The sequence below is a fragment of the Ammospiza nelsoni genome, chromosome 2 (assembly GCF_027579445.1).
Source record: "Ammospiza nelsoni isolate bAmmNel1 chromosome 2, bAmmNel1.pri, whole genome shotgun sequence".
In the NCBI taxonomy this organism is placed as follows: Eukaryota; Metazoa; Chordata; class Aves; order Passeriformes; family Passerellidae; genus Ammospiza; species Ammospiza nelsoni.
This window is the reverse complement of record NC_080634.1, coordinates 46122836-46144209: the sequence shown is the minus strand read 5'-3', so window position 1 is coordinate 46144209 and position 21374 is coordinate 46122836. Positions and strand designations below refer to the sequence as shown.

Below are 21374 nucleotides of genomic sequence, written 5' to 3'. Positions count from 1 at the left end.
GCAATGGGGAATGTGGGCAACAGCCTGCAATGCAAACCTGACAGGGGCATTAAGCAGCCTATTTTCTCTGCAGGATTTTTAGTGGAGCAACATCTATCAAGCTCGCAGTAAATCTCCACAGAAAGGCTTAAGTACTTTCAGAAAATGCACACAAGGTAAAGGGAAGAAAGGATTTTCATTTCAGGTTTTGCCGTAAGTTTGTGTGCAGAATGGAAACCAAGGTCGGTTCTGGATGCAAAATTCAAACATACCAGACTTTGAGGGACTTTCATATAAATGAAGATGGCTGATCCATGTATCAGTCGCTGTGCACTGAAGTGCAGGGTGTATTTTAGTTAGACTAGCAGTCTGGAGAGTGGGGAAGAATAGTGCCAACAAACTAGAAGAGAATCTCCAAATTATCTCCCAGATTTATTACCTTCTGACTTTTTGATTATACTGCCACATATCTCACAGCCTTGACTAAACCTCTCCTACTCTCTCCAAACAACTGACTGGTTTCTTGCATTTTATTACAGGAATGACATTAGTAGCTTTCCAAAGCTGAGACTCAGAATTATTTTGAGGAAGGTCCAAATCTGGGCACACAGACCTGAGAAGAATAGAACTGCAGACTACTCCGTCTACAGATACTAGATGGCAAACCATGCTGAAATCCAGAAAGAGGCACTAGGATTCTGAAAATTCAACATTATCACCATCTGCTAGTCTGTTTCTAACACTGGCTGAGTTTGCGTGGTTATCCCTCTTAGCCCTCATTTTCTGCAACTATTCCTTACATTCATAGCACAGTAAGACCTACAACAGATTTTAAAGATGCTGACAAACCACACAAGAGAATGGTCAGGCATTGCATGTAGCAAAGAATTTTGAGCTTATGCTAGTTCTCGTTTTTCAAAAGTCTCAGTCCATGAAGTTAAAAAGCATCTTTTCTAATAGGCTTATGTATCTTAAAAAGCATAATCATGTTAATGACAGCACAGCACAGAAAGACCAGGTGTTCCAGAGTCTAGTAATTTGTCACATTTTAGTTCATTATACCATGTGCTGGCAAATTAGCCTTCTCTGTATGAAATCCCACACACATCAAATTAATTTACTGTGAACCTTTGAACACCTTGCTGCTCCCTTACGACTACCCTGTGGGACACATGAGATTTCAAAAAATTCACATCTTAAAACAATTTCAAGGGGCTGTCATCTGTACAGTCAACCTGTCAAAATTAATTTCCCTCCCATACAAAATATGGAATGATTCACATACGTGTACAAAAATAGACATAGCAAAATAGATGCTATTCAGTCTAGTGCAGATGCTTCATCTTTACCAAACACACTGAATCTTCTGAAAAGTAATTGATGGCCAAAGAGAAATGTCCGAATTATACTCAAAATGAGATTCCAATACATAGTCTTTAGATAGCTCCAATTTCTTTTTAAATAATACACTTTACAGGCTGGTATTTAGCTATGAGGCTGAAGGGCAAATCTGGGGAGGGAAAAAACACCAAAACATTATTCTCTATCCTTTTACTTCAGAAATTATGTCTTCTAGTATATATAGCAAATGTACCTTCTGCCCTAAGTTATTTCTCTGTACAGCATATATTGCCTTTACACATAATTTCAATTTAGAATGCTCTTGAAAATATGCAAAAACTCAGCATGAATATGAAACTAAATACACTAGAAGACTAGATGTCCAATTCTCTGTGTTAACACAATCAAAACAGCTATTTAAAGACTGCAAAACATCTCACTATATAGCTTTCATATTTTAAGTTGACCATACTTACAGAGCATATTCTGCTAGAGGCAATTTGAAAACATCAAATACTTCCTTGTTCTTCATTAAGTACACTGAACGCAAGTAGGATACAAAACACTGAAAGAAAAATGGAAGTATTCAACAAAAAAAGACATCATTCAATTACCAACACAAGAAACAAACATTATATTGTTGCTCTAAAAACAAAAAAGAATTTCACTATTAGGTAGTCTAACATAGATTTCAGACAGAAATTTTAAAGTACTCATCAGACAAAAATTTATCATTATTACAGAAGTGATGCAACTTCAAGTGCTCATATATTTCATTACATTCGCATTGGCTGAATTGACTGAATTTCCCAAGAGTATGTCATGTTGTATTTTCCTAGAAAGAAAATATGACAGATTAGTCAGAAGGAAACATCACTGATTCAATTTGATTTTTTTTCTCCTAGCTTTTCTGAATGTTGTTATGCTATTCCAATATCTAAATTATGTGGAACTTCAAACAGACTTTGTTGCTATCAATCTGAGCTGTCCTGACTTAATCTTAGCCATGAGCAGGAAGTTATTTAACTCAATATAGCTGCCCTTCACTGTGGTCTAAGATGATTCATATTACCTTGCATTTACCATCAGCTCATCACATGCACACAGTCAATGAATGCAACTCAGCTGACCAAGACAAATTCACTATACAACACCTACTAAGACCAATCCAAGGTTGAAGTCTCAATTAATCATAGACTTTCTCCAAAAAAACTGGAAGCACTACACAGGAGAATAACTTAATCTTACATTGCATCTTCCCAAAAGGAAAGATTCTTCTTCTTCTCATGCTTCTTTTACACAGTCTAGTTCTACCTAGCAGCAGCAGCATAAATACTGGAATAATTCAAGTATCAGAAGAGATCCTTGGATTTCTGTTGTTCATAACCTTATTTTTGACACATGTCAAAACTCCTACCATGAGGTTTAAACCATCAAACACTAATAACAACAGCAAGTTAAGCTCACAGAATTACATTCAAGCATCCTATAATCACACCCTTGTTCTGTTATGTACCTATTGGAGGCACCTATTGGAGAAAACTACTGTATTAATAATTCATGTGGAATTTTTAAAAAAAATCCATTTCTTGTTAACCTCAGATAGAGGAACAAACACCCAAAAGTCAGGAGCATTGATGTCTTATGGGGATTCTTTAAATGCTTGCAAGAGAAAAAACACTTTAAAAGGTAAAATGAAACATAAGACAGTAAATTAAGCAATGTTATAAACTCATTCTTTTCTTCTGAGTAAACAGAAATAAAAACTATTGATTAAGGTATGTAGACCTAAATAAAATATGATTAAGGTGTGTAGAGCTAAGACATATACTTTGCAAGCTCCCCATTAATTCACTATGAAAGTAAATTTTCATTTGCTTGTTTTTCCTAATGCTGAGGGCTTTTTGGGTAAAGCTTCCTTCCTGATTATGTCTTTCAATTAATTTTAGCTGTGGAAAGTGTGAGCTCAATTCATTCAGCTGCTACCAAGATTGAGATGTGGAATACTTACATCAAACACTTCTTTGCTCACATTGAATTATTAATCATTTTACAAAGGTAATTAGAATGTTTAGGAAAAGGCTTCAAATTTGACAGATCTCATTAATCTACTGCTGTCTAGCAAGTGACAAAAATCAATGAAAGCATCTTTTTTCTCTGCAGTGACAGATGAAAAAAAAGATTAAAAAAGAAGCATCCTTCCTGTGAATCTAAGATTTGCAGATCTGAATATCTACATGAGTCACTACTTGCTACAGGGTTGAAATCTCATTATGTGTTGGATAACTGATAAAACCATCCACTTACCTTACCAGCATGTGTTTCGTACACATGGTCTAGAAATTAACAAACCATAAAGGGCAGAAAGAACACACCTTTTGCATGCTTTTCAAGCCCCACAATAACTAAGAATGAAAGACCAAACAAATGCATAGAAGAGCTGTTCTACTTTACAAGAAGAGAACTCAAGCCATTTGCTTTATTTAATTTGATTTCAGTGTGTTGACTTCAACCTCTGTCTAAAACTCAGTCATCTCAGTTGGATTTTATTCAGTTGTCCTGAGACTTCCTCAGCCTGCACACACACACTGGAGCTGAGGGAGAACAAGTTTACGCAGTCTGAACTTTTTCCCTGCTATTTTACAATTGCTGTTGTCCCCTGCCACATCTGCTGTTCGATATCACTTTCAAGGCTTTTTTTTAAATAACTGAACACTGCAAAAATACTATATGCAGTAATTTCTATGGAAAATGTTATGGTTGGGGCATCATTAACATACTACAGCAGTAGCTACATGTCTCCAAAAGCAGCAGAAATTATTGTACAAGTACTGGAAATACAGAAGAAAAATGTACCATGCTCTAGGAATTTACTACCTCTAAATTTTGATTTATTGATCTATTTCCTGGATAACTGTTGTAAGCATTAAAATGCACACAATTCAACTGATGTGCTGTTTGGACAGTAATTCAAAAGTAACAGGGTGTGGCTGGAATCTCAGGCTGTAACACCCTCCACATCTCTCTGGGTGTCATGAAGAATTTAATGGACAGACATCACTTCAGTGCCACAATAACATTCGACTAGTAAGAAAAAAAGATTCTTTTTTTAAACTGTTTTCCAGAACTGGCTGAACTGACATATTAAATATTACAATTACAAGCAATGCCAACAGGCAGCATCAGTCCATGAGAAGAACTGCAAAGGTTTCAAAGCCCCGATCTGATTTAAACCATCTTTCCAAGCAATAGCAGGGGAGCCATGTCCTACTAAATGAACCATGAAGTTTGTTGAAGCAATTAGTAATCAAGAACTTTCTATTTTCAAAAAAAATGAAGGTACCTTGAAGCAAATCAACAAGCTTAGAGGACACAATAAGTTAGGCTTCATGCCCTCATCACATGATGGTAGACTACAATCCTATCTGAACTTCTGTGCATAGACGTGCCGTTTCACTGCTATCTCATCCACTCAGGTTGGGAATTTATTTCGTACACTACAAATGTCAAGAACTTGGCAGCTTGCAACAGACAGGCTAGACAAAGTAACACACCCATGCCTCTGAGAAATCTAGCATTTCAGATCAGGATCCAAGGTCAGGATTTCATTTGCATGCATTTCATTGTTTTATTCACATTAACATGTAAGACTACTTGGGCACATTTGCATAGTATGTCTGAACATTCATAGTTAAACCCGATTAAGGAGGGACACTTCTGTGATAAATCACTTGTCCATACTTCAAGCTTTTCAAAAATTGAATGTATTTACAGCTTGCCTGCAAGAATAACACTTCTCTGCTATCCATAAATTTAAAACTGCAACAAAAATAGCCTCAAATGGTAATTAGATGGCAATTAAAATTTTTCCAAACGAATTTAAGTTTGTATCTGCAATACTGACAGACAGCCCATGTTTCATTTTATTCTTGAGCTATTTTGAAATTTTATCACTCCTCTGCTCAATTCAGAATGATCCTTCTCTGCCTTTTAAGCGATCTTAAAAAGCCAAAGGCAGAAACAGAGGTTTGTTGGTGTTTTCATTCCAAGTAAAATGATGCTGGATTACTCCTACTCTCATCCTCCCCCAGCCAGCTGCTCTGTCACTTCTGACATAAACTGGTGTAGCTGCAACTTCCCGTGGCAGCTGGAGATAAATGTGACACCAGTGCCTCTGGTTTGTGCAGCAAGGGTGAAGCTTACACTGACATTCCCCACTGCTTCAAGTAATGCTTTATGCACTTCAAAAACCTGGAATACCTAAACGCCAAAAATAGTTTTTAAAAGCATTCCCTTGGAACATTGCCTTAGACATTTTATTCACAAAGCTCACACTGAGCTCCTCAGGCACTGTGATTTAAATCTCCTTGTTTAGAGAAGTAAGAATGGCATTCCTCTGACTCACTAGGTGTCCCTACTGCAGGCCTCCAAGATAGGTCACATCACACATCCTACCTCTGCAGCACAAATAAAAAAAACATTCATCCATCCATCCCAAAGGGGTTTTAAGGTATCTGTGCCAGGAGGCACAATAAGTGCTTATTCCACCCTATCAGCTATAAAAGAAAGTTCAGGCAGACTAACTCACAGAGGACATCTAAAGCTAGGTGAGATGAATCTCAAGAGTTGTAAATATTTCAACTTGACTCATTTTACATCCCAGTTCAACAGAAAGCTTGAAATTCTTGGTTTCTCTAAGCTTTCACAATCCTCTTCTCATTTTACCCTACCACTCAGGTTTACCAGTATAGCTTCAAGTGTCATTAGTATCCACACTAGCTCATAAAAATAAAAAGTTATTAACACTAATCCAGAATCTCTGCAATCATGTATTTCTCAGGCTTTGGCATTTCTGGGTTTCTCACCATGTGGCCTTTGGTGGTACTCTTTCAATTCGACCTATATATATAAGAAAAAATGGCATGAAAGATTTGCCTATTATCCTTCCAACTGTGTTTTCCTGCACCTCAAACTGAGCTTTTAATTTTGTATAGTTTTGAAGAGACTTGATACAACTACAGAATTCACAGGCTAATGATACACACAATTCAAAAACAAAACAAAACCCCAACAAACCAACGTGTTGCAGTGTTTCAATAAAAAAGTAGCAAGCTCTATTACAAAGAGTTCATGGCCTAAAAATATTACAAAACCAAGGAAGGGTCAGCAAACATGTTTAGTGATGGCAAGAGGCAGTGCAATTTCCAGAAATGTTTCACAGGCTACCCTTCACAGAAAGTATCTTTTACAACCAAGCTCATTCTCATCCAGGCACCTACTTAGTTATTTGAAGGGTCCCTACCGTCCCCAAACCTGATAAACACGTGGTGAAATGCACATATTGTCAGTCCATGAAGTCTCCCAGCATTAACCAGCACAGTAAAGAAATCCCATTCACATAATTCTCCATCTTACCCAAAAGAGCTATTCTAATCTATTTTGCTGATCATTTAAATCTAAACAAAAGTTAAAGTGCTTTATTCAATGCATTCAATTTTACCCTGAGAAAGGACAAATTGTCACATATATTCAGGATATATGACAAATAAAAATTGATCAAGGTGGGCATGTTGAGGCCTACATGGTTTCATATCTCCAGCTTTTCAAGTCAAGTAATGCAATCTGCTATTTTCAAGACACCTTTTTTATTAGTAGCATTATTTTGACATTTTTTGTACCATCTTTCCAAGAAACTCGAAGTAGCTGAAGTTGAGAAGAAACTTCAGAGACCATCTAGTGCAAGCACCTGCTCAAACCAAGGTCAGCTAGGCAGGCTGCTCAGGAAGGAACCCAGTTTTTAATAACCAGCATTTGAAGATTGCACACCCTTGCTGTTCTAGTGTTCAGCCATTCTCACAAGAAAGACTTTTTATGGGTTTAAATTGAGCTTTTTGTGCAGAAATTTGTGCCTGTTGCCTCCTCTTCTGTCACTGGACATCACTCAGAAGACTCTGGTTCTCTCTAAATTATGTTTCTCTCCTAATACAAGTGCTCAATTATCTCTGGTGGCTCTTCAGTTCCAATCACTGCTCCTAGGGCATGTCTGAGCTGCTCAGTTATTCCAACTGCAGTTCCACTCAACCAACACGCCCCAAGAATTACAGTGCAGCAGATGACTTACCCTTTGAGCTTTCTCTTTCAACTCCTGATCTTGAGCTAAGAATGCTTGCAGCCTCTTTTGAATATCTGTAAGTTTTTCAGGATTAATTCTAATTTAAAGAAAAACAAAAACAAAAAAAGAAAAAAAACAAGCTTTAATTATTAGAAGATTTCAGAATAAGCACCTGTTAGGTTCTCAGGAGCATCTTCACACCTTTTGCATTGTTTTAATATGCACAGAGTTATTACCACTGAAATAACAGAGAATGGAACCATATTATGAAGATTACAGTCCTCAAACAAATAATGCAGAAAAGACAAATGGCAGCTGTTTTATTCAGACAGCTTTCAGGGAAGGTAGTGAAACTACAAAGCAAAGCAGAAATCAGCAGAAAAGAACTTCTTGATTTTATAAAAATACTGCAAAAATACAGAAACAGCATAATGAATTATAGTACTACCTTATACTGAAAAAAAAGTCTTCATAAGGAAAATGTCAGCATTTTTAAAAGCTTAAATAAGATTCATTGTGCCAGGAATACTGAAATTTAAGTACTTCATTTAAGAAGAAATAGCCAGGTGAGCAATAATAAAGGACATTGAGATTAAACAGATTTAAGAGCTTCTCAAGTAAATAAAGAATATTGACTGCACTATAGAAATTGCCATTAAACCTACTAAAAAGATATCTGGCCCTCTCCCAGATTCTGAATTTTTAAACTTATTCCAGTGATACCTACATTATTGCAGATTTATTTGCCCAGATCTCATCTACTTTTGAGCTGCTACTGCCACCCCAGTGTATCATAAAACCTAGCAAACATGGTGGGAGGTTATTCTTACTAAATATGAAAACAGATATCAAGCTTCATTCCCTTACAATTTCAATTTCTTCACTCTGTTCAGATACAGCCAGGGGAAAACTACAGTGTACAGAAGCACTATTAGTTACAGTTTTAGTGAAAGGCCAAACAACACGAGTTCCAGTTTCCAGATAACACATAATTTGCTCTAAAAATGTAAAAGCATAAGACAGAAGAAAAGAAGCATGAAAAATTGAGTGGGGGACAAACTGACCAACAAATCTTTGAAATATAATGATACAAAAAGTAAAGAAGGGATAGCATGAGTTATAAAAAAATTAATATGAACACTAGTAGTAAGACAGTCCAGAAAAGTGTTGGATTGCTGCTAAGTTATGGGAAAGCTATTAAGAGATGACCTCAAAGTCCTAAAATTAGCCACTGCCTTTTTTCCTTGTCTTCACTCCAAGTGGCAGCTGCAATCAGTCAGCTAACAACAGCTACAGCACAGTGCAAGCTCACACCAGAATCACAAATCATGGGAGACCAAGTGCTCTGATAAATCAGCTGGGTCAGAAGAAATTTGCTCCATAGCAACTAGAGAAAGTAAAAGCACTTGGAGTCACAGTTGTATCTAATCTTAACAACTCATCAAGATGAAGGAAAAAAAATCCTATCCAAAAGGCCATGTAAATACAGTGCTCATACTCAAAGGGGGCAAAAAGGAAGTTAAACAATTAACTTTTTCTTGATACCAAAAAAAACTGATTTGTAAGGACCTAAAGAAAATAAGCAAATACACTAACAGCTAACACAGCTTAGTCAGAAGCAAAATATGATTCATCAGTTTGATTATCTTCCATAGCAGCATTAGCAGGTTTTAAGAATGGGAAAGAAACAGTAGATGTCATGTTTGCTTTCAGGAAAGCATCTGGCAGTGGTACATTCTCATAAAATAGGGAAATATGGTCTATGTGAAATCTTCAAGTAATAAAAAAATAGCCTTGGAGCACTTCTCAAAGAGTAGCTGAGACTGCAAACTACTTCCTGCTGCCACTGTCAGACTCAAAATGCTTATGAAGTTTCAATTTTCACCTGGACATGCTATTACTCATCATTTTCTATGACTTGACTATTGTAGGAATATGATTCATTATTCATAAGAGGCTATGTGTCATTGAGGCTCCAAGCATAATACACAACAATTCAAGACAAAATACAGCCACATTTTGTAGACTGAATCTAAATTCTGAGTAATTTGATTGAAATATGCAAGAAAAGGATTTGAAAAAGCCAAAAACTGCAAAAACAAGAACAAGACATTCCACATTTAAAAGAATGGCCAGATAATGTGGTATAAATCTAAGCAATGTCAACTAAGAACATGGTACCCCAGGCACATTTTGATCTTATGTGTTTGTTAATGAATGAGCAAATTTGCAGCACTGACTACCAAAAAAACAGGAGCAGTACTGAAGTCTGTCTTCTCCAACACTGTATCATGACAGTCATCCACTGTCATCTTCCTCTCATGCTGAGATTCAAAAACTGAGAAAGCTGGCCACTGTTAAATTAGATTTTAGCTATAATGAGTTTGTATGTTACTTCCTTCTGAACAAATAAAACTCTTTACAATAAAGTCTATACATGTGACTATTAGAAGAAGCAAACCTAAAAGCTAAACACTGAAATTAGTTGTCATAATTTATAAGCTTGCCTAAATGGCAAGAACCAATGAGCTAAAACCAACTATGCAAAGGCTAGAAGGGGGTTTTGTAACATGGTCTGCCATTTTAAGTAGGCTGGTTATTTCTTACTCTGTGATCACATATCTTACCTTTAAGGAGTAGTACAACTTTCTGAAGCTAGTTTTGCCTACCAGTTGCATAAATGGCCACGCTTGACTATGCCATGATGTAAACATGAACCCAGCTTTCCTGGCCTTCTGTATTGATCAGACAGCAAATTTTCTGGTTGATACACATTTTGATTTCCTCTAATTTTCTCTGGTTTATATACTAGGATACAAGCACTGTTTTAACTAGGCATTGTCCTTCCCCCACTCTACTCCAAAATAGAATTTAAGCAAAAAAGATGAACCACCTAAAAGACCCTGCTGCCCTGCTGCAGCAGAACAGTTTCCAGATTTCCACCCAGCTTCCAGGCAGCAGCAGCAGGTTTTGCTCTGTGCTCTCAGTGTGAATGTGGCTCCCTGTGGTTCCAACTAGACATCCTGAAGGCTGGAGGGAGGGGGAAGGGCTGGCACCTAGGGAAGGCTCACTCAGCAGATCACACACCGGTGTAGAACCACACTCAATAGTGACACCACTCTTACAGTAACTATGGCAACTGGGAGGCAGCCAGTTTTAACAGATCCCCTATATTGATACTACCAACGTGTGGGATACACATCCAAATATTATCCACTGTGAGAAAGAAAAAAGAAAGGAAAAAAGGTGTTTTGTTGTTGTTTTTGCTTTTTTCCTCAAAAAATATCTTTTTTGCCATAAAATTAAAGAAAGCAATACTACATCATGGGTATCTATATACTTGCACTTCCTTTGGTAAAATTTTCTAGACACAAAATCTGTTATGGCAACCCCTGAGGAAGCAGCTCTTATCTTTTTACCCAACAAAGTAACCTCAAATACTACCAAAAATAATTTAAATTTACAGCTTGCATGGTAAACTTGGAGATTACAGACTCCTTTAAAAAATGTACAAACTAATACTTTCAGAGTACCTTTTTGCCATATTTAAATGCTCTAAGCTATTGTATTTATTATTGCATATTTTGCATTTTCTCTTGCTCTTTTTGAATAATGAAGAAATTATGTACTGTTAAAAGCACTATCTGTAAATTGGCAGCTTGTGCTAATTACAAGGGACTAGTTTACTGAAAGCCTCTACTGGCAGCTTAGACCTAACATTGAAAATTAGGGAAAGAGCTTAAACCCCAGTCCTTTGAACAGGTATCAAGGAAAGTTCTTCCTTTCTCTACTTTCAAATTATGGAACTGTTTTAAAAGGTCTGTCTAGATGAAACAAAACATCAAAAACAGTTTGCAAATCAAAAAATACAAAATAAAAAAAAAACCAGCATTCTTACGACCACTGTACCAGAACACAGGTCAATAAGAACAGCCAAACAAACACTTGAATATACAACGTTTGTACAACGTTTTAGAAACAAGCTTTTGAAAAAAAGCTTTCAGAATGAATTTCAGAAACTTGAACAGTTAAACTCTGTTGGCAATGAGCAGTGCTCATTATCTTCTAATTCTCAAGTTAGAATTCTTAAGAATCTATAATTAGGTGAATAAGCACAAACAACAGGAGAAGACTTCACCACAAGACCTGGAACATGATCCACGGGTTCATGCAACTTCTTAAACAATTTATAAACTGACAAAACACACTGGCCTTATATTAATTGGGAAACTGGCTGGAAGCAAATGGCATGAGAAAATCTGTAGTTAAAAACTTCTAGAATTTAACTGGTTTGCAATCCACAAGTAATTACAAGAATAACTTTTTAAGGATTTTAGTTAGCCTTTTACAAGGACAATGCTACAAATTTTAAATCATAATACATTAGGCAGACAATTCTAAGTGAAAGCATTCCCCTTCATTTTAATGTTATAAATTCTATTAAAGTTTATTTTGCAGATTGAAAATCTGGATATTGGGGCAGGATGTTAAAATATGTTATCAATCAAAACCCTTGACTTTTCTAATAATGATTCCAATTAAGAATATTTCTTGAACGCATTTATAATACGTATGTCCTAGTGGCTTGGTACAAGAAGGAGTTTCTGGGGTATTATTAAAAAAAAAAAATAAAGCAGCAGAGTTTTCCATCAAAGTAACACCAGATTAACAACAATATGTTAAGAGATGCAACCATTAATGTCTCTCTAGAGACTCACCTAGCTTGGATTATAAATATAATGTGCATTTATTGGGGGTGACATATTTGCCCTATTAAAATTGGATTATTATCCCTGTACAAAAACATGGATTTCTATTTACATGGATAAACACAGCCTAAAGAGGTTATTTTACCACTTCCTTTGATAAGCTGTTCAAACAATTAGCACCATTACTTACGAAGTTAAAAGCTTAGCTGACAAAGAAACGGGAAAGGAGAAATATTTATAATGTGTATGAGATCAGACATCTATTTACTGAATATAAAAGAAAGATAAATTACTTCAATAACTACCATTTTAAGATGGAAAAACATGAAGTTTGGAAAGAGAAAATTTACTGCAGTGGTTATACAACAGATCCTTTTAAAGCACTATGATGCTTAATGGAAAAGAAAATGCCAGACTTCAGTTGCTTTACCTATATTATCCACATTCAGTTGGTGAGGTTTTGTTTGGGTTGTCACTGAGTAGTTGTTGGACTGCATTATAGTCCTTATTTCACTGTTTTAGGAAAAATTGTTTATGTTTGAAGTTGGTCCACATCCTGCATGGATTTGATAAGTGTTTAACGAGAAAAGGTGGATTTATTTCACCAGCTGCTGGGTACTCAGTTTGTTACACAGAAATAGCAGTCACAGGTACAGTTCAGAAGAGCCTTTGAAATGGCATATTCTATACAACAAAAATACTTTTAAAAGTAAAATTAAACTTTAAATCCAGAAAGTACTCTGTGCGTTGTTTCTGTTCTCTGGAGAAATGTTCACCTGTAAATTTTGAGCAAACCTGAACATTAAGCAATGAGGTGTAAATAACCACCTAAGGTTTCATCCTAATTTGATTTCTTCTCAAAAACAATTGTTCTACATAGAAATTCAGTATAGGTAATTCCCTTCTTTGCTTAGATATCTGTATCTTCACATGCAAACCACAGCTTTTCAAAGTAAAACAAGCCTAGCTTTGCTCATATCCACTCATACAGAAACTGACATTTTCTACCTTGTCATCCTTCTCTGATTTATTTTATCTCTGCTGTACAATTTTTGGCATGGTGTGACCTGAACTTTTTAAGTGTTAAAAATGGAGTCAGGCTGATATCACATTTTCTGGCTTGTTTTCAATTCTTCCATATTTCCTTCACATTCTCTTTTCTCTCTTAATTCAACATCAGACCGACAGGCTCAGAAAACAGTAAACCCGTTCCTACCTATAGCTGCTAAATAAGAAAGTACCATCAATTTTTTAGTGGTGGTCTTTTCTTCTAATATTTTTACAGTTAGGATTTTTGTGTTTCCCACATATCCATTACTCTGCATTTAACAGAAAATGGAAACATGCTTTTTTATTTTCACCTGGTATTGTTATATGCTTCTGCAACTGCTTCAAAGGCAGTTCTATTTGTACAGATAGCATAGCTCCTTACAGGCTTCCCTTGGAACCCTCTTTTTAGTATGTAAAATTACCATCTTTCACTTCCTGTCCTTCAACTAACTGATTCAGAAAGGTCATGACAAGTTGAAGAAAAAGTCCAGAACTAAAGAAATAACAGATAAGAGAAACAAAAATGATAACAGCAATAAAAACATACAGGGACAGATTAAAGAAATTGTAATTGTTTAATCTGCAAAAGAGAAAGTGAGCATTATCATGTTCAATTACATAAAAAGAAGCTGCAGAGAGTAAGAGAATACATCACTTTCCATATATTCTTGGCACAAGGCAAAAGAAATATTTCATTTAAATTACTTACAAGTCTTATCAGACACTTGAAGAAAAAATGTTAATGGTAGTAACTGTTGAGTACAGATGAGGTCTCTTTGGGAAACTGTGAATATATTAATTGGCATCTGATAAGAATGATTTGTGCAGCTCATCATGCCTTTGGGAACAGCAATAAAATAGGTAACCTCTCAAGGTCTTTTCCTTCTACAACACTACCAAAACGAATTCATTTCCCTGATTTGTCCAGCTTCAGGCAAGTAAAGCACTTTATCAAGATTGTCATAGACTCATCACAGATTACTCTTGCAGAAAGAAGGTTGAATAACAGGCAGGGCATTAGCCACTTACTTGATTTCACTGATAGGTACTTTCCTCTGTGCCAGCTGTTCCACCATCCCTTTTTCTTCGGAAGGAAGCAATACCAACAAAGCTTCACCACCTTCTTTGTACCTGATCAAAAGGGAAAAAAAAAGAAACCTCAAGCAAACATGAAAAAATTAGTTTTTGCTGATGTTTTCAAGAGCCAATGAGAATTTACATTTGATTCCTTATAAACAGTCCAAAGAATGAACAAAACTTCTCACTTAACAAAGGGAAAAGAAGAGGCAAACCAGTTAAGTGACTTGCCAATAACCCCTACTTGAGCTGATTTTAAAACTATACCTGGAGTTCTGAACATCTGGGGCTAAGACATGGGTTCAGACCAGTGACTCTTTTCCTCCTTTGGCTTGAACTATTAGTGGCAAGCAAACAGCACTTGATCAAAGCGTCCTTTAACTACAGGACTACAAAATCCAGCTACTTGCATTCAGCATTTGCCAGGTAAGGTTTCAATAGGTAATCAAATAGGTAAGGTTTGATTTTGAGAAGAAATCAAATAGGTAAGGTTTAACACTTGGTAAAAACTGATTCTCTTTGCATATCCTGCAAGCCAAAGACAGGGAAAGGTTACAAAAGGATAAATGCCTTGGTCTCAAATAACAACCTCTTCTTACATGTTCAGTAAAGGCTAAGAGGTCACAGTGACATCAAGGAAAGAAAAGTATAAAAACAGGAGCTCTTTCATTTATAGAAGCAGTTTCCAGATGTAATAGAAAAGATACAATCAGACTGATCCCATAAGAATGTATCTAGCATTCACTCTTCAGTGCACTTAACAGCTGTACCAAATGTAGATGAGCTGGTAATTACTCAAGATACATGGTTAGCAAAGACATTAAAAAATCAGCTACTTTATGATTAAAGCATCTTCTTGAGCACCTTCTCTTTGGGCAAGAAAATAACAGTTCCTGCTTTTGGCACATTTATTGACTTCAGGACATTGATGTAGAAAAAAGTACCCTATAGCATTAGCAAGCAAACAGCACAGTGGGTTTAGGATCTCCTGAAGAAGTGGGTAGTGATGAGCTTGCAGGCACCAAGTCGCTATCCACTGTAGCATTGTATACACTGTTTCCTTGTTTATATTTACAAATACTTCTTAAGAGTACAGATTGATAAGAAAATACTGCACAGTCCCTCACTACAAAAACAAAATTCCAACTGAATTTCAGAAATATGCCAGAATTGGACAGAATTCAACTCATCACCAACTGATGAGAGCAATGTGCAGGACAAAGCAAAACAAAACTGGTAAGTTGCTCTGTGGAGCAGCTTTAAAATCCCTTCTTTAGGGAGGCCAGGGAGCACAGAAGGATATTCTCAGGCACATCAAACATGAATCATACCATTAAAACTGATAAAAATCATTTCTAGTGGAATACAGGGAGCCCACATTTCTCCAAGGATAAACAGTTATCACTTGGCAAAAACAGTACTGCAGAATTGTTTGAAAACTATAAACACTATCTGTCACAGCACAGTAAGCAATGCAAGTAGAAACAAAATCTGCAGTTAAAACAGTCTGACAGCTTTTATTACAGCTTTCTGCTTCCATTTGATGAATTTGAAAAATCACAACAAAATACTCTTGGATGCCTGGGATTTTTTTTCGTCAATGTATGTATGATAGGTTTGGATACCAACTTCTCAAGATCATCTACAAGTGTCTAGTAAATGTTTACATCATGAAATTTTAAACTTTCCATTCTAGATTTTAAAATTTTACATGGAAATAAAATTGATATGAGAGAAGAATCTCAGTTACATGCCAACATCATGTAAATTTACTGACTATAAATTGATTGATAAGAGTACTTTGGTACTGTACAAAAACTATAATGATTTAAATCCATTTCATTAGTAGACCTACAATGTTCTCAATACAAAAAATATCAGCTTGTACAATCTATCAAAAAAAGAGTTCTAAAGCAATACATGTGTTTGTCTTAATTTATTATCTTTACCAAGCATGTTGTCCCAACTGACCAAACATCCCATGGAATGTCTGCACTGTTATACAATAACTAAGGTGGGGAAGAACTTGCTTACATGGACCAAGTGCGCCTTTTACAGAAGTTCTATATATTTCAACCTAACCAAATTACAAATTACATACCTACAAGGTGGGTACCTGTTGGACACTGCCACTATCTGAACAAGCAGTGAAATGCTGGAAAGCCACTGAACCTTAGAGGACTTGGTATTTTATTGTAAAACCTGATGATCATACTACCAAGACTCCCAATCATACTCATCAAAAGAACCTGAGCTCTCAGAGCACTGTTGGAAAGAAGGATGAAAATATTCTCTTGTATCTATCAGACAGGAAGACAAAGATAATATTGCTGCCAATACCAGTCTCACCAATTTAGAGTACAGAATAATGCAGATCTACTTTTCTCTCCAAAGCAGATGGTATGAAAGGACAGGACTCCAACAAGAGCTACGTGAATGATCTGGTATCTGCAAAAAATGTCTCTTAAATCTCTTAACAGTCTTTGTCATTTGTCAAGAAAAGTCTTGATTACACTGTATAAACATAGAAATGATGTTTTCAGATTCCTTAAAGTTAGCCAAAGCCATGGATTTGTGTAGTTTTGTTGCTCATGGTATTTCTTATCCCAGAGTGCCTGACTTGGCATTATTAAATTGTTTTTTAATCATATCTATTTTATTCAGTGTGCAAAACACTGTGAAAGGCCAGTGTCATAGAAATTAAGAAGAAATACTCAAAGGGCAGAGAGTGCAGATATCCTCTCTACAAGCCATAAAACCAAAATCTGCAATGATACAGTACAGGAAAAACCATTCTATGCTTGTTTTGTTTTTATAGCTTTCCAGCAGTATCCAAGAGGCCTCCCTGAAACAGGATTCAGGATCAGATAAACCTTCACTCTGACCCTTAAAAATTGATTTTGTGTTATTAGTGCTAAACTCTTTGTATGCTGAGTCAGTAGTTGCTTCATAAAGTACAAATCCTAAAGGCACATTCCATAGGTAATTTGCCAAAAAAGCCAAGCACCACATCTGGTATTTATGGACACCAACTATTTCAATGTTTACATTAAGTCTTGCAAAGCCTTTATGTAGACAAAGTAGTAGCACAGATAAGTAAACAAACAACCACATGAAAATACAGATCTGGAAAAGAGAGGTTTTCAAGCACCTCTACTTTATCATATTTTTCCACCTACTAAGGAGGGGGAAAAAAAGCAACACAGAAATATTTCTCAGAGCTAAATCTTCAGAAATTCTAAAGGACTGAAAGACATCTAGTAACTACTGATGCAGTGCAATCCTTTCCCATACATGTTTTGGAAACATTCTCTTTTAAATGCTAATAGTTTAAAAATATTTGAAGTTAAGGAGGAACAGTCTTTGCCCTTTATACCATAATCGTGACTTAATTAAAACAAACAGTTTAATAACAACACTGTTCTTCAGAGCTAAACACACAAAAATGAAAACATCACAGAATTGATAAAGCTAAAAACCAAAGGATCTTAAATACCATCTGGGAAGGTTTTTATCTGCTTAGTGGACATTCAGTTAAAGAAAGCAAAATGCAGCTTATAAAAAAGGAGGTTTAGTTGGGCAAAGTATTCTCTTATTTCTCAAAAAACCCCAACCTCATAATGCGCTAATCAGAAATATATTGTGTTAAAGATCATCTCAACAATAGAGGCCTCAGTGGAAAACTGAACTTCTCCAAAGTGTTCCCTCTGCATATTTCATACTAAAAGCCTCCATACTGGCAGACTTAGGAAAGGACAAGCTACTAAAAAGTGGCATAAACAGTAACAAGAACAGTTAGACCTGCTTAAAATTTGTTTCCATTACAATGCCTAGAACAGGAAAAGAACACCTCTTATTATCCTACAGGAATAAAGTTCTCCACTAAAGCAAACAAAGGAAAATCTCTGTAATTATTTTCAGCACACAAACAAAATGCTTAAACCTTTACAGATGATAAAGCAATGAAGAAAAAACCTTGGTTACTGTAAGTTCTTCAGCAGGACTACTTCTGCAGATGAGAGAATATTAGAATTTCTCTCTATTCTTGCCAACTGCAGCCTTCAAGTTGTCCATCATCATCAAAACCAAACATCTGTCCTAAAATGCTAATTTACTCTGGTGATTTATTATCCAATAAGTATGCACTTTGACTCTGCTGAAGAAAAGTAAATTAAAAACCTGAAAGTAATCAAACTTTCTTGGACTATGTAATAATTGATGACATCCTGTCATCTCTTCAAGGTGATCAAGAAACCAGAGAAGGGACTCATCTTTGCACTGTGATCTTAACAGTCTCTAAGGGTATATGATTTATTCCAAGTCCATGGAAAATTGCATCTTATTTGCAGAAAGTCTTTGGAGGAAAAAAAAAATCACTTCTAGTTCATATCTGCTTTGTTTTCTAGAGTTTACTGACTTCAATGTTTGAAAAAGGCAAACAACTTCTCTGCAACTCAATTACGACTTGCAAGCAGGAAGCTGTGAACATCATCATTAGTGCTATAAAGCAAAGGGTTATATTTACAGTGACTGCAGATGAGAAAAAGAAAGATGCCTACAATCAAGAGCAAGTGCCAAAGGCAGACAAAAAGGAAGTGGGATAAATTACTTCAACAATGTGGTAGTGGCTAATTACCAGTAGAGAAAAATGGTTTTAAAATGTTCACAACACCATTTCCTTAGCAAAGAAACACAAAGTGTTGCCAAATAGCTTCACTTGATTAAAAAAAAAAAAAAAAAAAAAAAAAAAAAAAAAAAAAAAAAAAAAAAACTAAAATTAAGAGGATAGTTTATGCACCATGACAGAATCTATCTTAAACTTCTAAAATCACCCTGAGCCAACAGCTGGTATCAAACATGAAGAAACAGAATGGCAATAGTCCAGTGAAGACAGGATAAATAGACACTCAATTCTTGCCTTATTTTAACCTATCTTAACCCATCCTTGATCAGATCCAGTCCACAGCTGCATATACCCCTGGGCAATACCATTAAAGCAAACATTACCATTATCACAAAGGCAGTAAATGATAGCAATACTGATTGTTAATCAATTCCACCTGGCCAAGCAGCTAGACTTGAACTTGTTGAAACCACATTCAGCGTACTTCTACATCCTTGCCATGACCATTGTAACATGCAGTTCAGTCAAATGCACCACATATTAATTGTCAGTGACATATGAGCTGTGGTTGTAACAGAATAAAACAGGAATGGGAACCATCTCATGATGCTCATCAGGCACCAGTGTTCTGCTGGAAAAGCAAATATCCAGTAGGAAAAAAGTTATGGAAAGGGAACTGTAAAGATAAGGTGCATAGATATGCAGACCTTATAGAAAATGTTACACAGGCTGTCTCCAACAGATGTATTACAACATGTTTCCCTAACGTTTGTATTTCAGAAGACGTAAGTTGATGCCAAATTTCCAGGGTTAAAGGCAGTATTTCTGCTTTGCTTGGCAAGAAAAAATCATCTATTTTAAAAACTGGCAAAGGAGGAAAGAGAGGATGAGATAATCATAAAATTTGGGGGAGGAGGGTTACAGATATAAAGATACTTGCATAACAGTTTTTTTATTTGGAGTATTTCCCATTACAGAAAATGGAATATACAGGAAATGATTACATTTTGAGATATTTGCCACACCTGAACATGCAGGAAAAATAAGTGTAATTTCTTTATACTTTGGACATCACACATTTACCCCCCTACTCAAAAACAAGTATTTTTTTGGATTTTTTATTTAATCTGTAACTTGAATAGGACTTTACCAGGTTGACTAGGTTAAAGATCTAATTTTAGCCTAACTGGGACAGCATGGATAGCATCAACATATGCTGTCATTTTATCTGTCAAAAGATATAAAAGGAAGTAAGGTATCATTGCAAAGCTTGTGAGCTTAAATCAAAGCCCATTTCCAAAAGTATCACATTCCAAGCCAACAATCCACCTTCGGATACCTTTTGCATTGCAGAAACTCTCCACAGTAAACCTTTTCAGAGAAAGGAAATTGGGCACTAGGGATGCCAGATAACTGCTCAACTGTCTCATTCTCACCCAGATCAAATATGCTAGAGATTTACCAGAAGCGGGTAAGAGACTGCTCTCCTCAAAACACTAAAGTCAGTAAGTTAAGCATTTAGAATAGCATTGAAACCAACCCCAATAAATGTGCCTGATTTTGCATGTGCATGATGATACACTCTAATTATATATTTTCACACTTCTTCTAATGGACCCTTTGTTTATCATACATACTTGCAAAACTATAAAGAAAAAACTATTGAATAATTATTTACACTGTGAAGCCAAGTTACTCTCACTATATAAGGCAATCATTTATTCACTACACACCATTCATACCCCTCTCAGAACAGAAATAATCTGGACAACTTGATTTTGCAAAAATAATGCTCTTTAAATCTTTGCATATCATTTTAGTTTCAATAAAGAATCAAGAACAAGACGATTTCATCATGCAGAAACACTGGTGAGCAAAATACAAAAAGCAGCACAGACTCCTGTTTCTCTAGCAAAGATTTGCCTCTGCAAAGACTGAAAGAAACAGCAGTGAATTATTAGCGAATAACCTAATAATCATGCTTAATATGAGATAGATTAGGAAAAAAGTTAAAGTGAGTCAAGTTATACTATTTCTATACTATTTCTATGTAATTTATATTTAATTTTGAAACTGTTTTCAATTTTTTTTAAAACAACTACAGAAGTGAAGGAAAAAGCATTCAATTGAAGCAGGCATTTGTTTGTGTTGCACTTTTTGTATAATGGAACAATGTAAGACATCTATAAAAACATATCCAAAAAATATCAGAATGGATAGTTTTATTCTGAAGCAGATCTGTTTCAATCTGATACACATAACAAATAAATATGTTCACCCACATACTATCCTTTAACAAAGAGAAACTAAAATCCAAATCTACCCCCAAGGGCTTCTACAGAAACACAGTAATTCATATTTTGTTTTAAAACTCAACCATTAAATCTGACTACAGAAGCTACTATATCTAAACAAATATTTCTTAAACAAAGTAACAGTTTTAGGTCTCCAAAACCAGGCTCAATTCAGGAAAAACTTTATT

The 21374-nt window shown here is 35.7% G+C and overlaps 1 protein-coding gene across 1 annotated transcript in view; it reads right to left on the bottom strand.

Annotated features, from left to right (window-relative positions):
- The window catches only part of DDX10 (DEAD-box helicase 10), a 153694-nt gene that overhangs the window by 112816 nt on the left and 19504 nt on the right, over window positions 1–21374 (bottom strand). Inside the window, exons 10-12 of the mRNA XM_059466772.1 lie at window positions 14221–14322; window positions 7442–7529; window positions 1797–1885 (exon numbers count right to left, since the gene is read on the bottom strand). Of these exons, the coding sequence (XP_059322755.1) occupies window positions 1797–1885; window positions 7442–7529; window positions 14221–14322 (279 nt within the window). The remainder of the gene's footprint in view (window positions 1–1796; window positions 1886–7441; window positions 7530–14220; window positions 14323–21374) is intronic.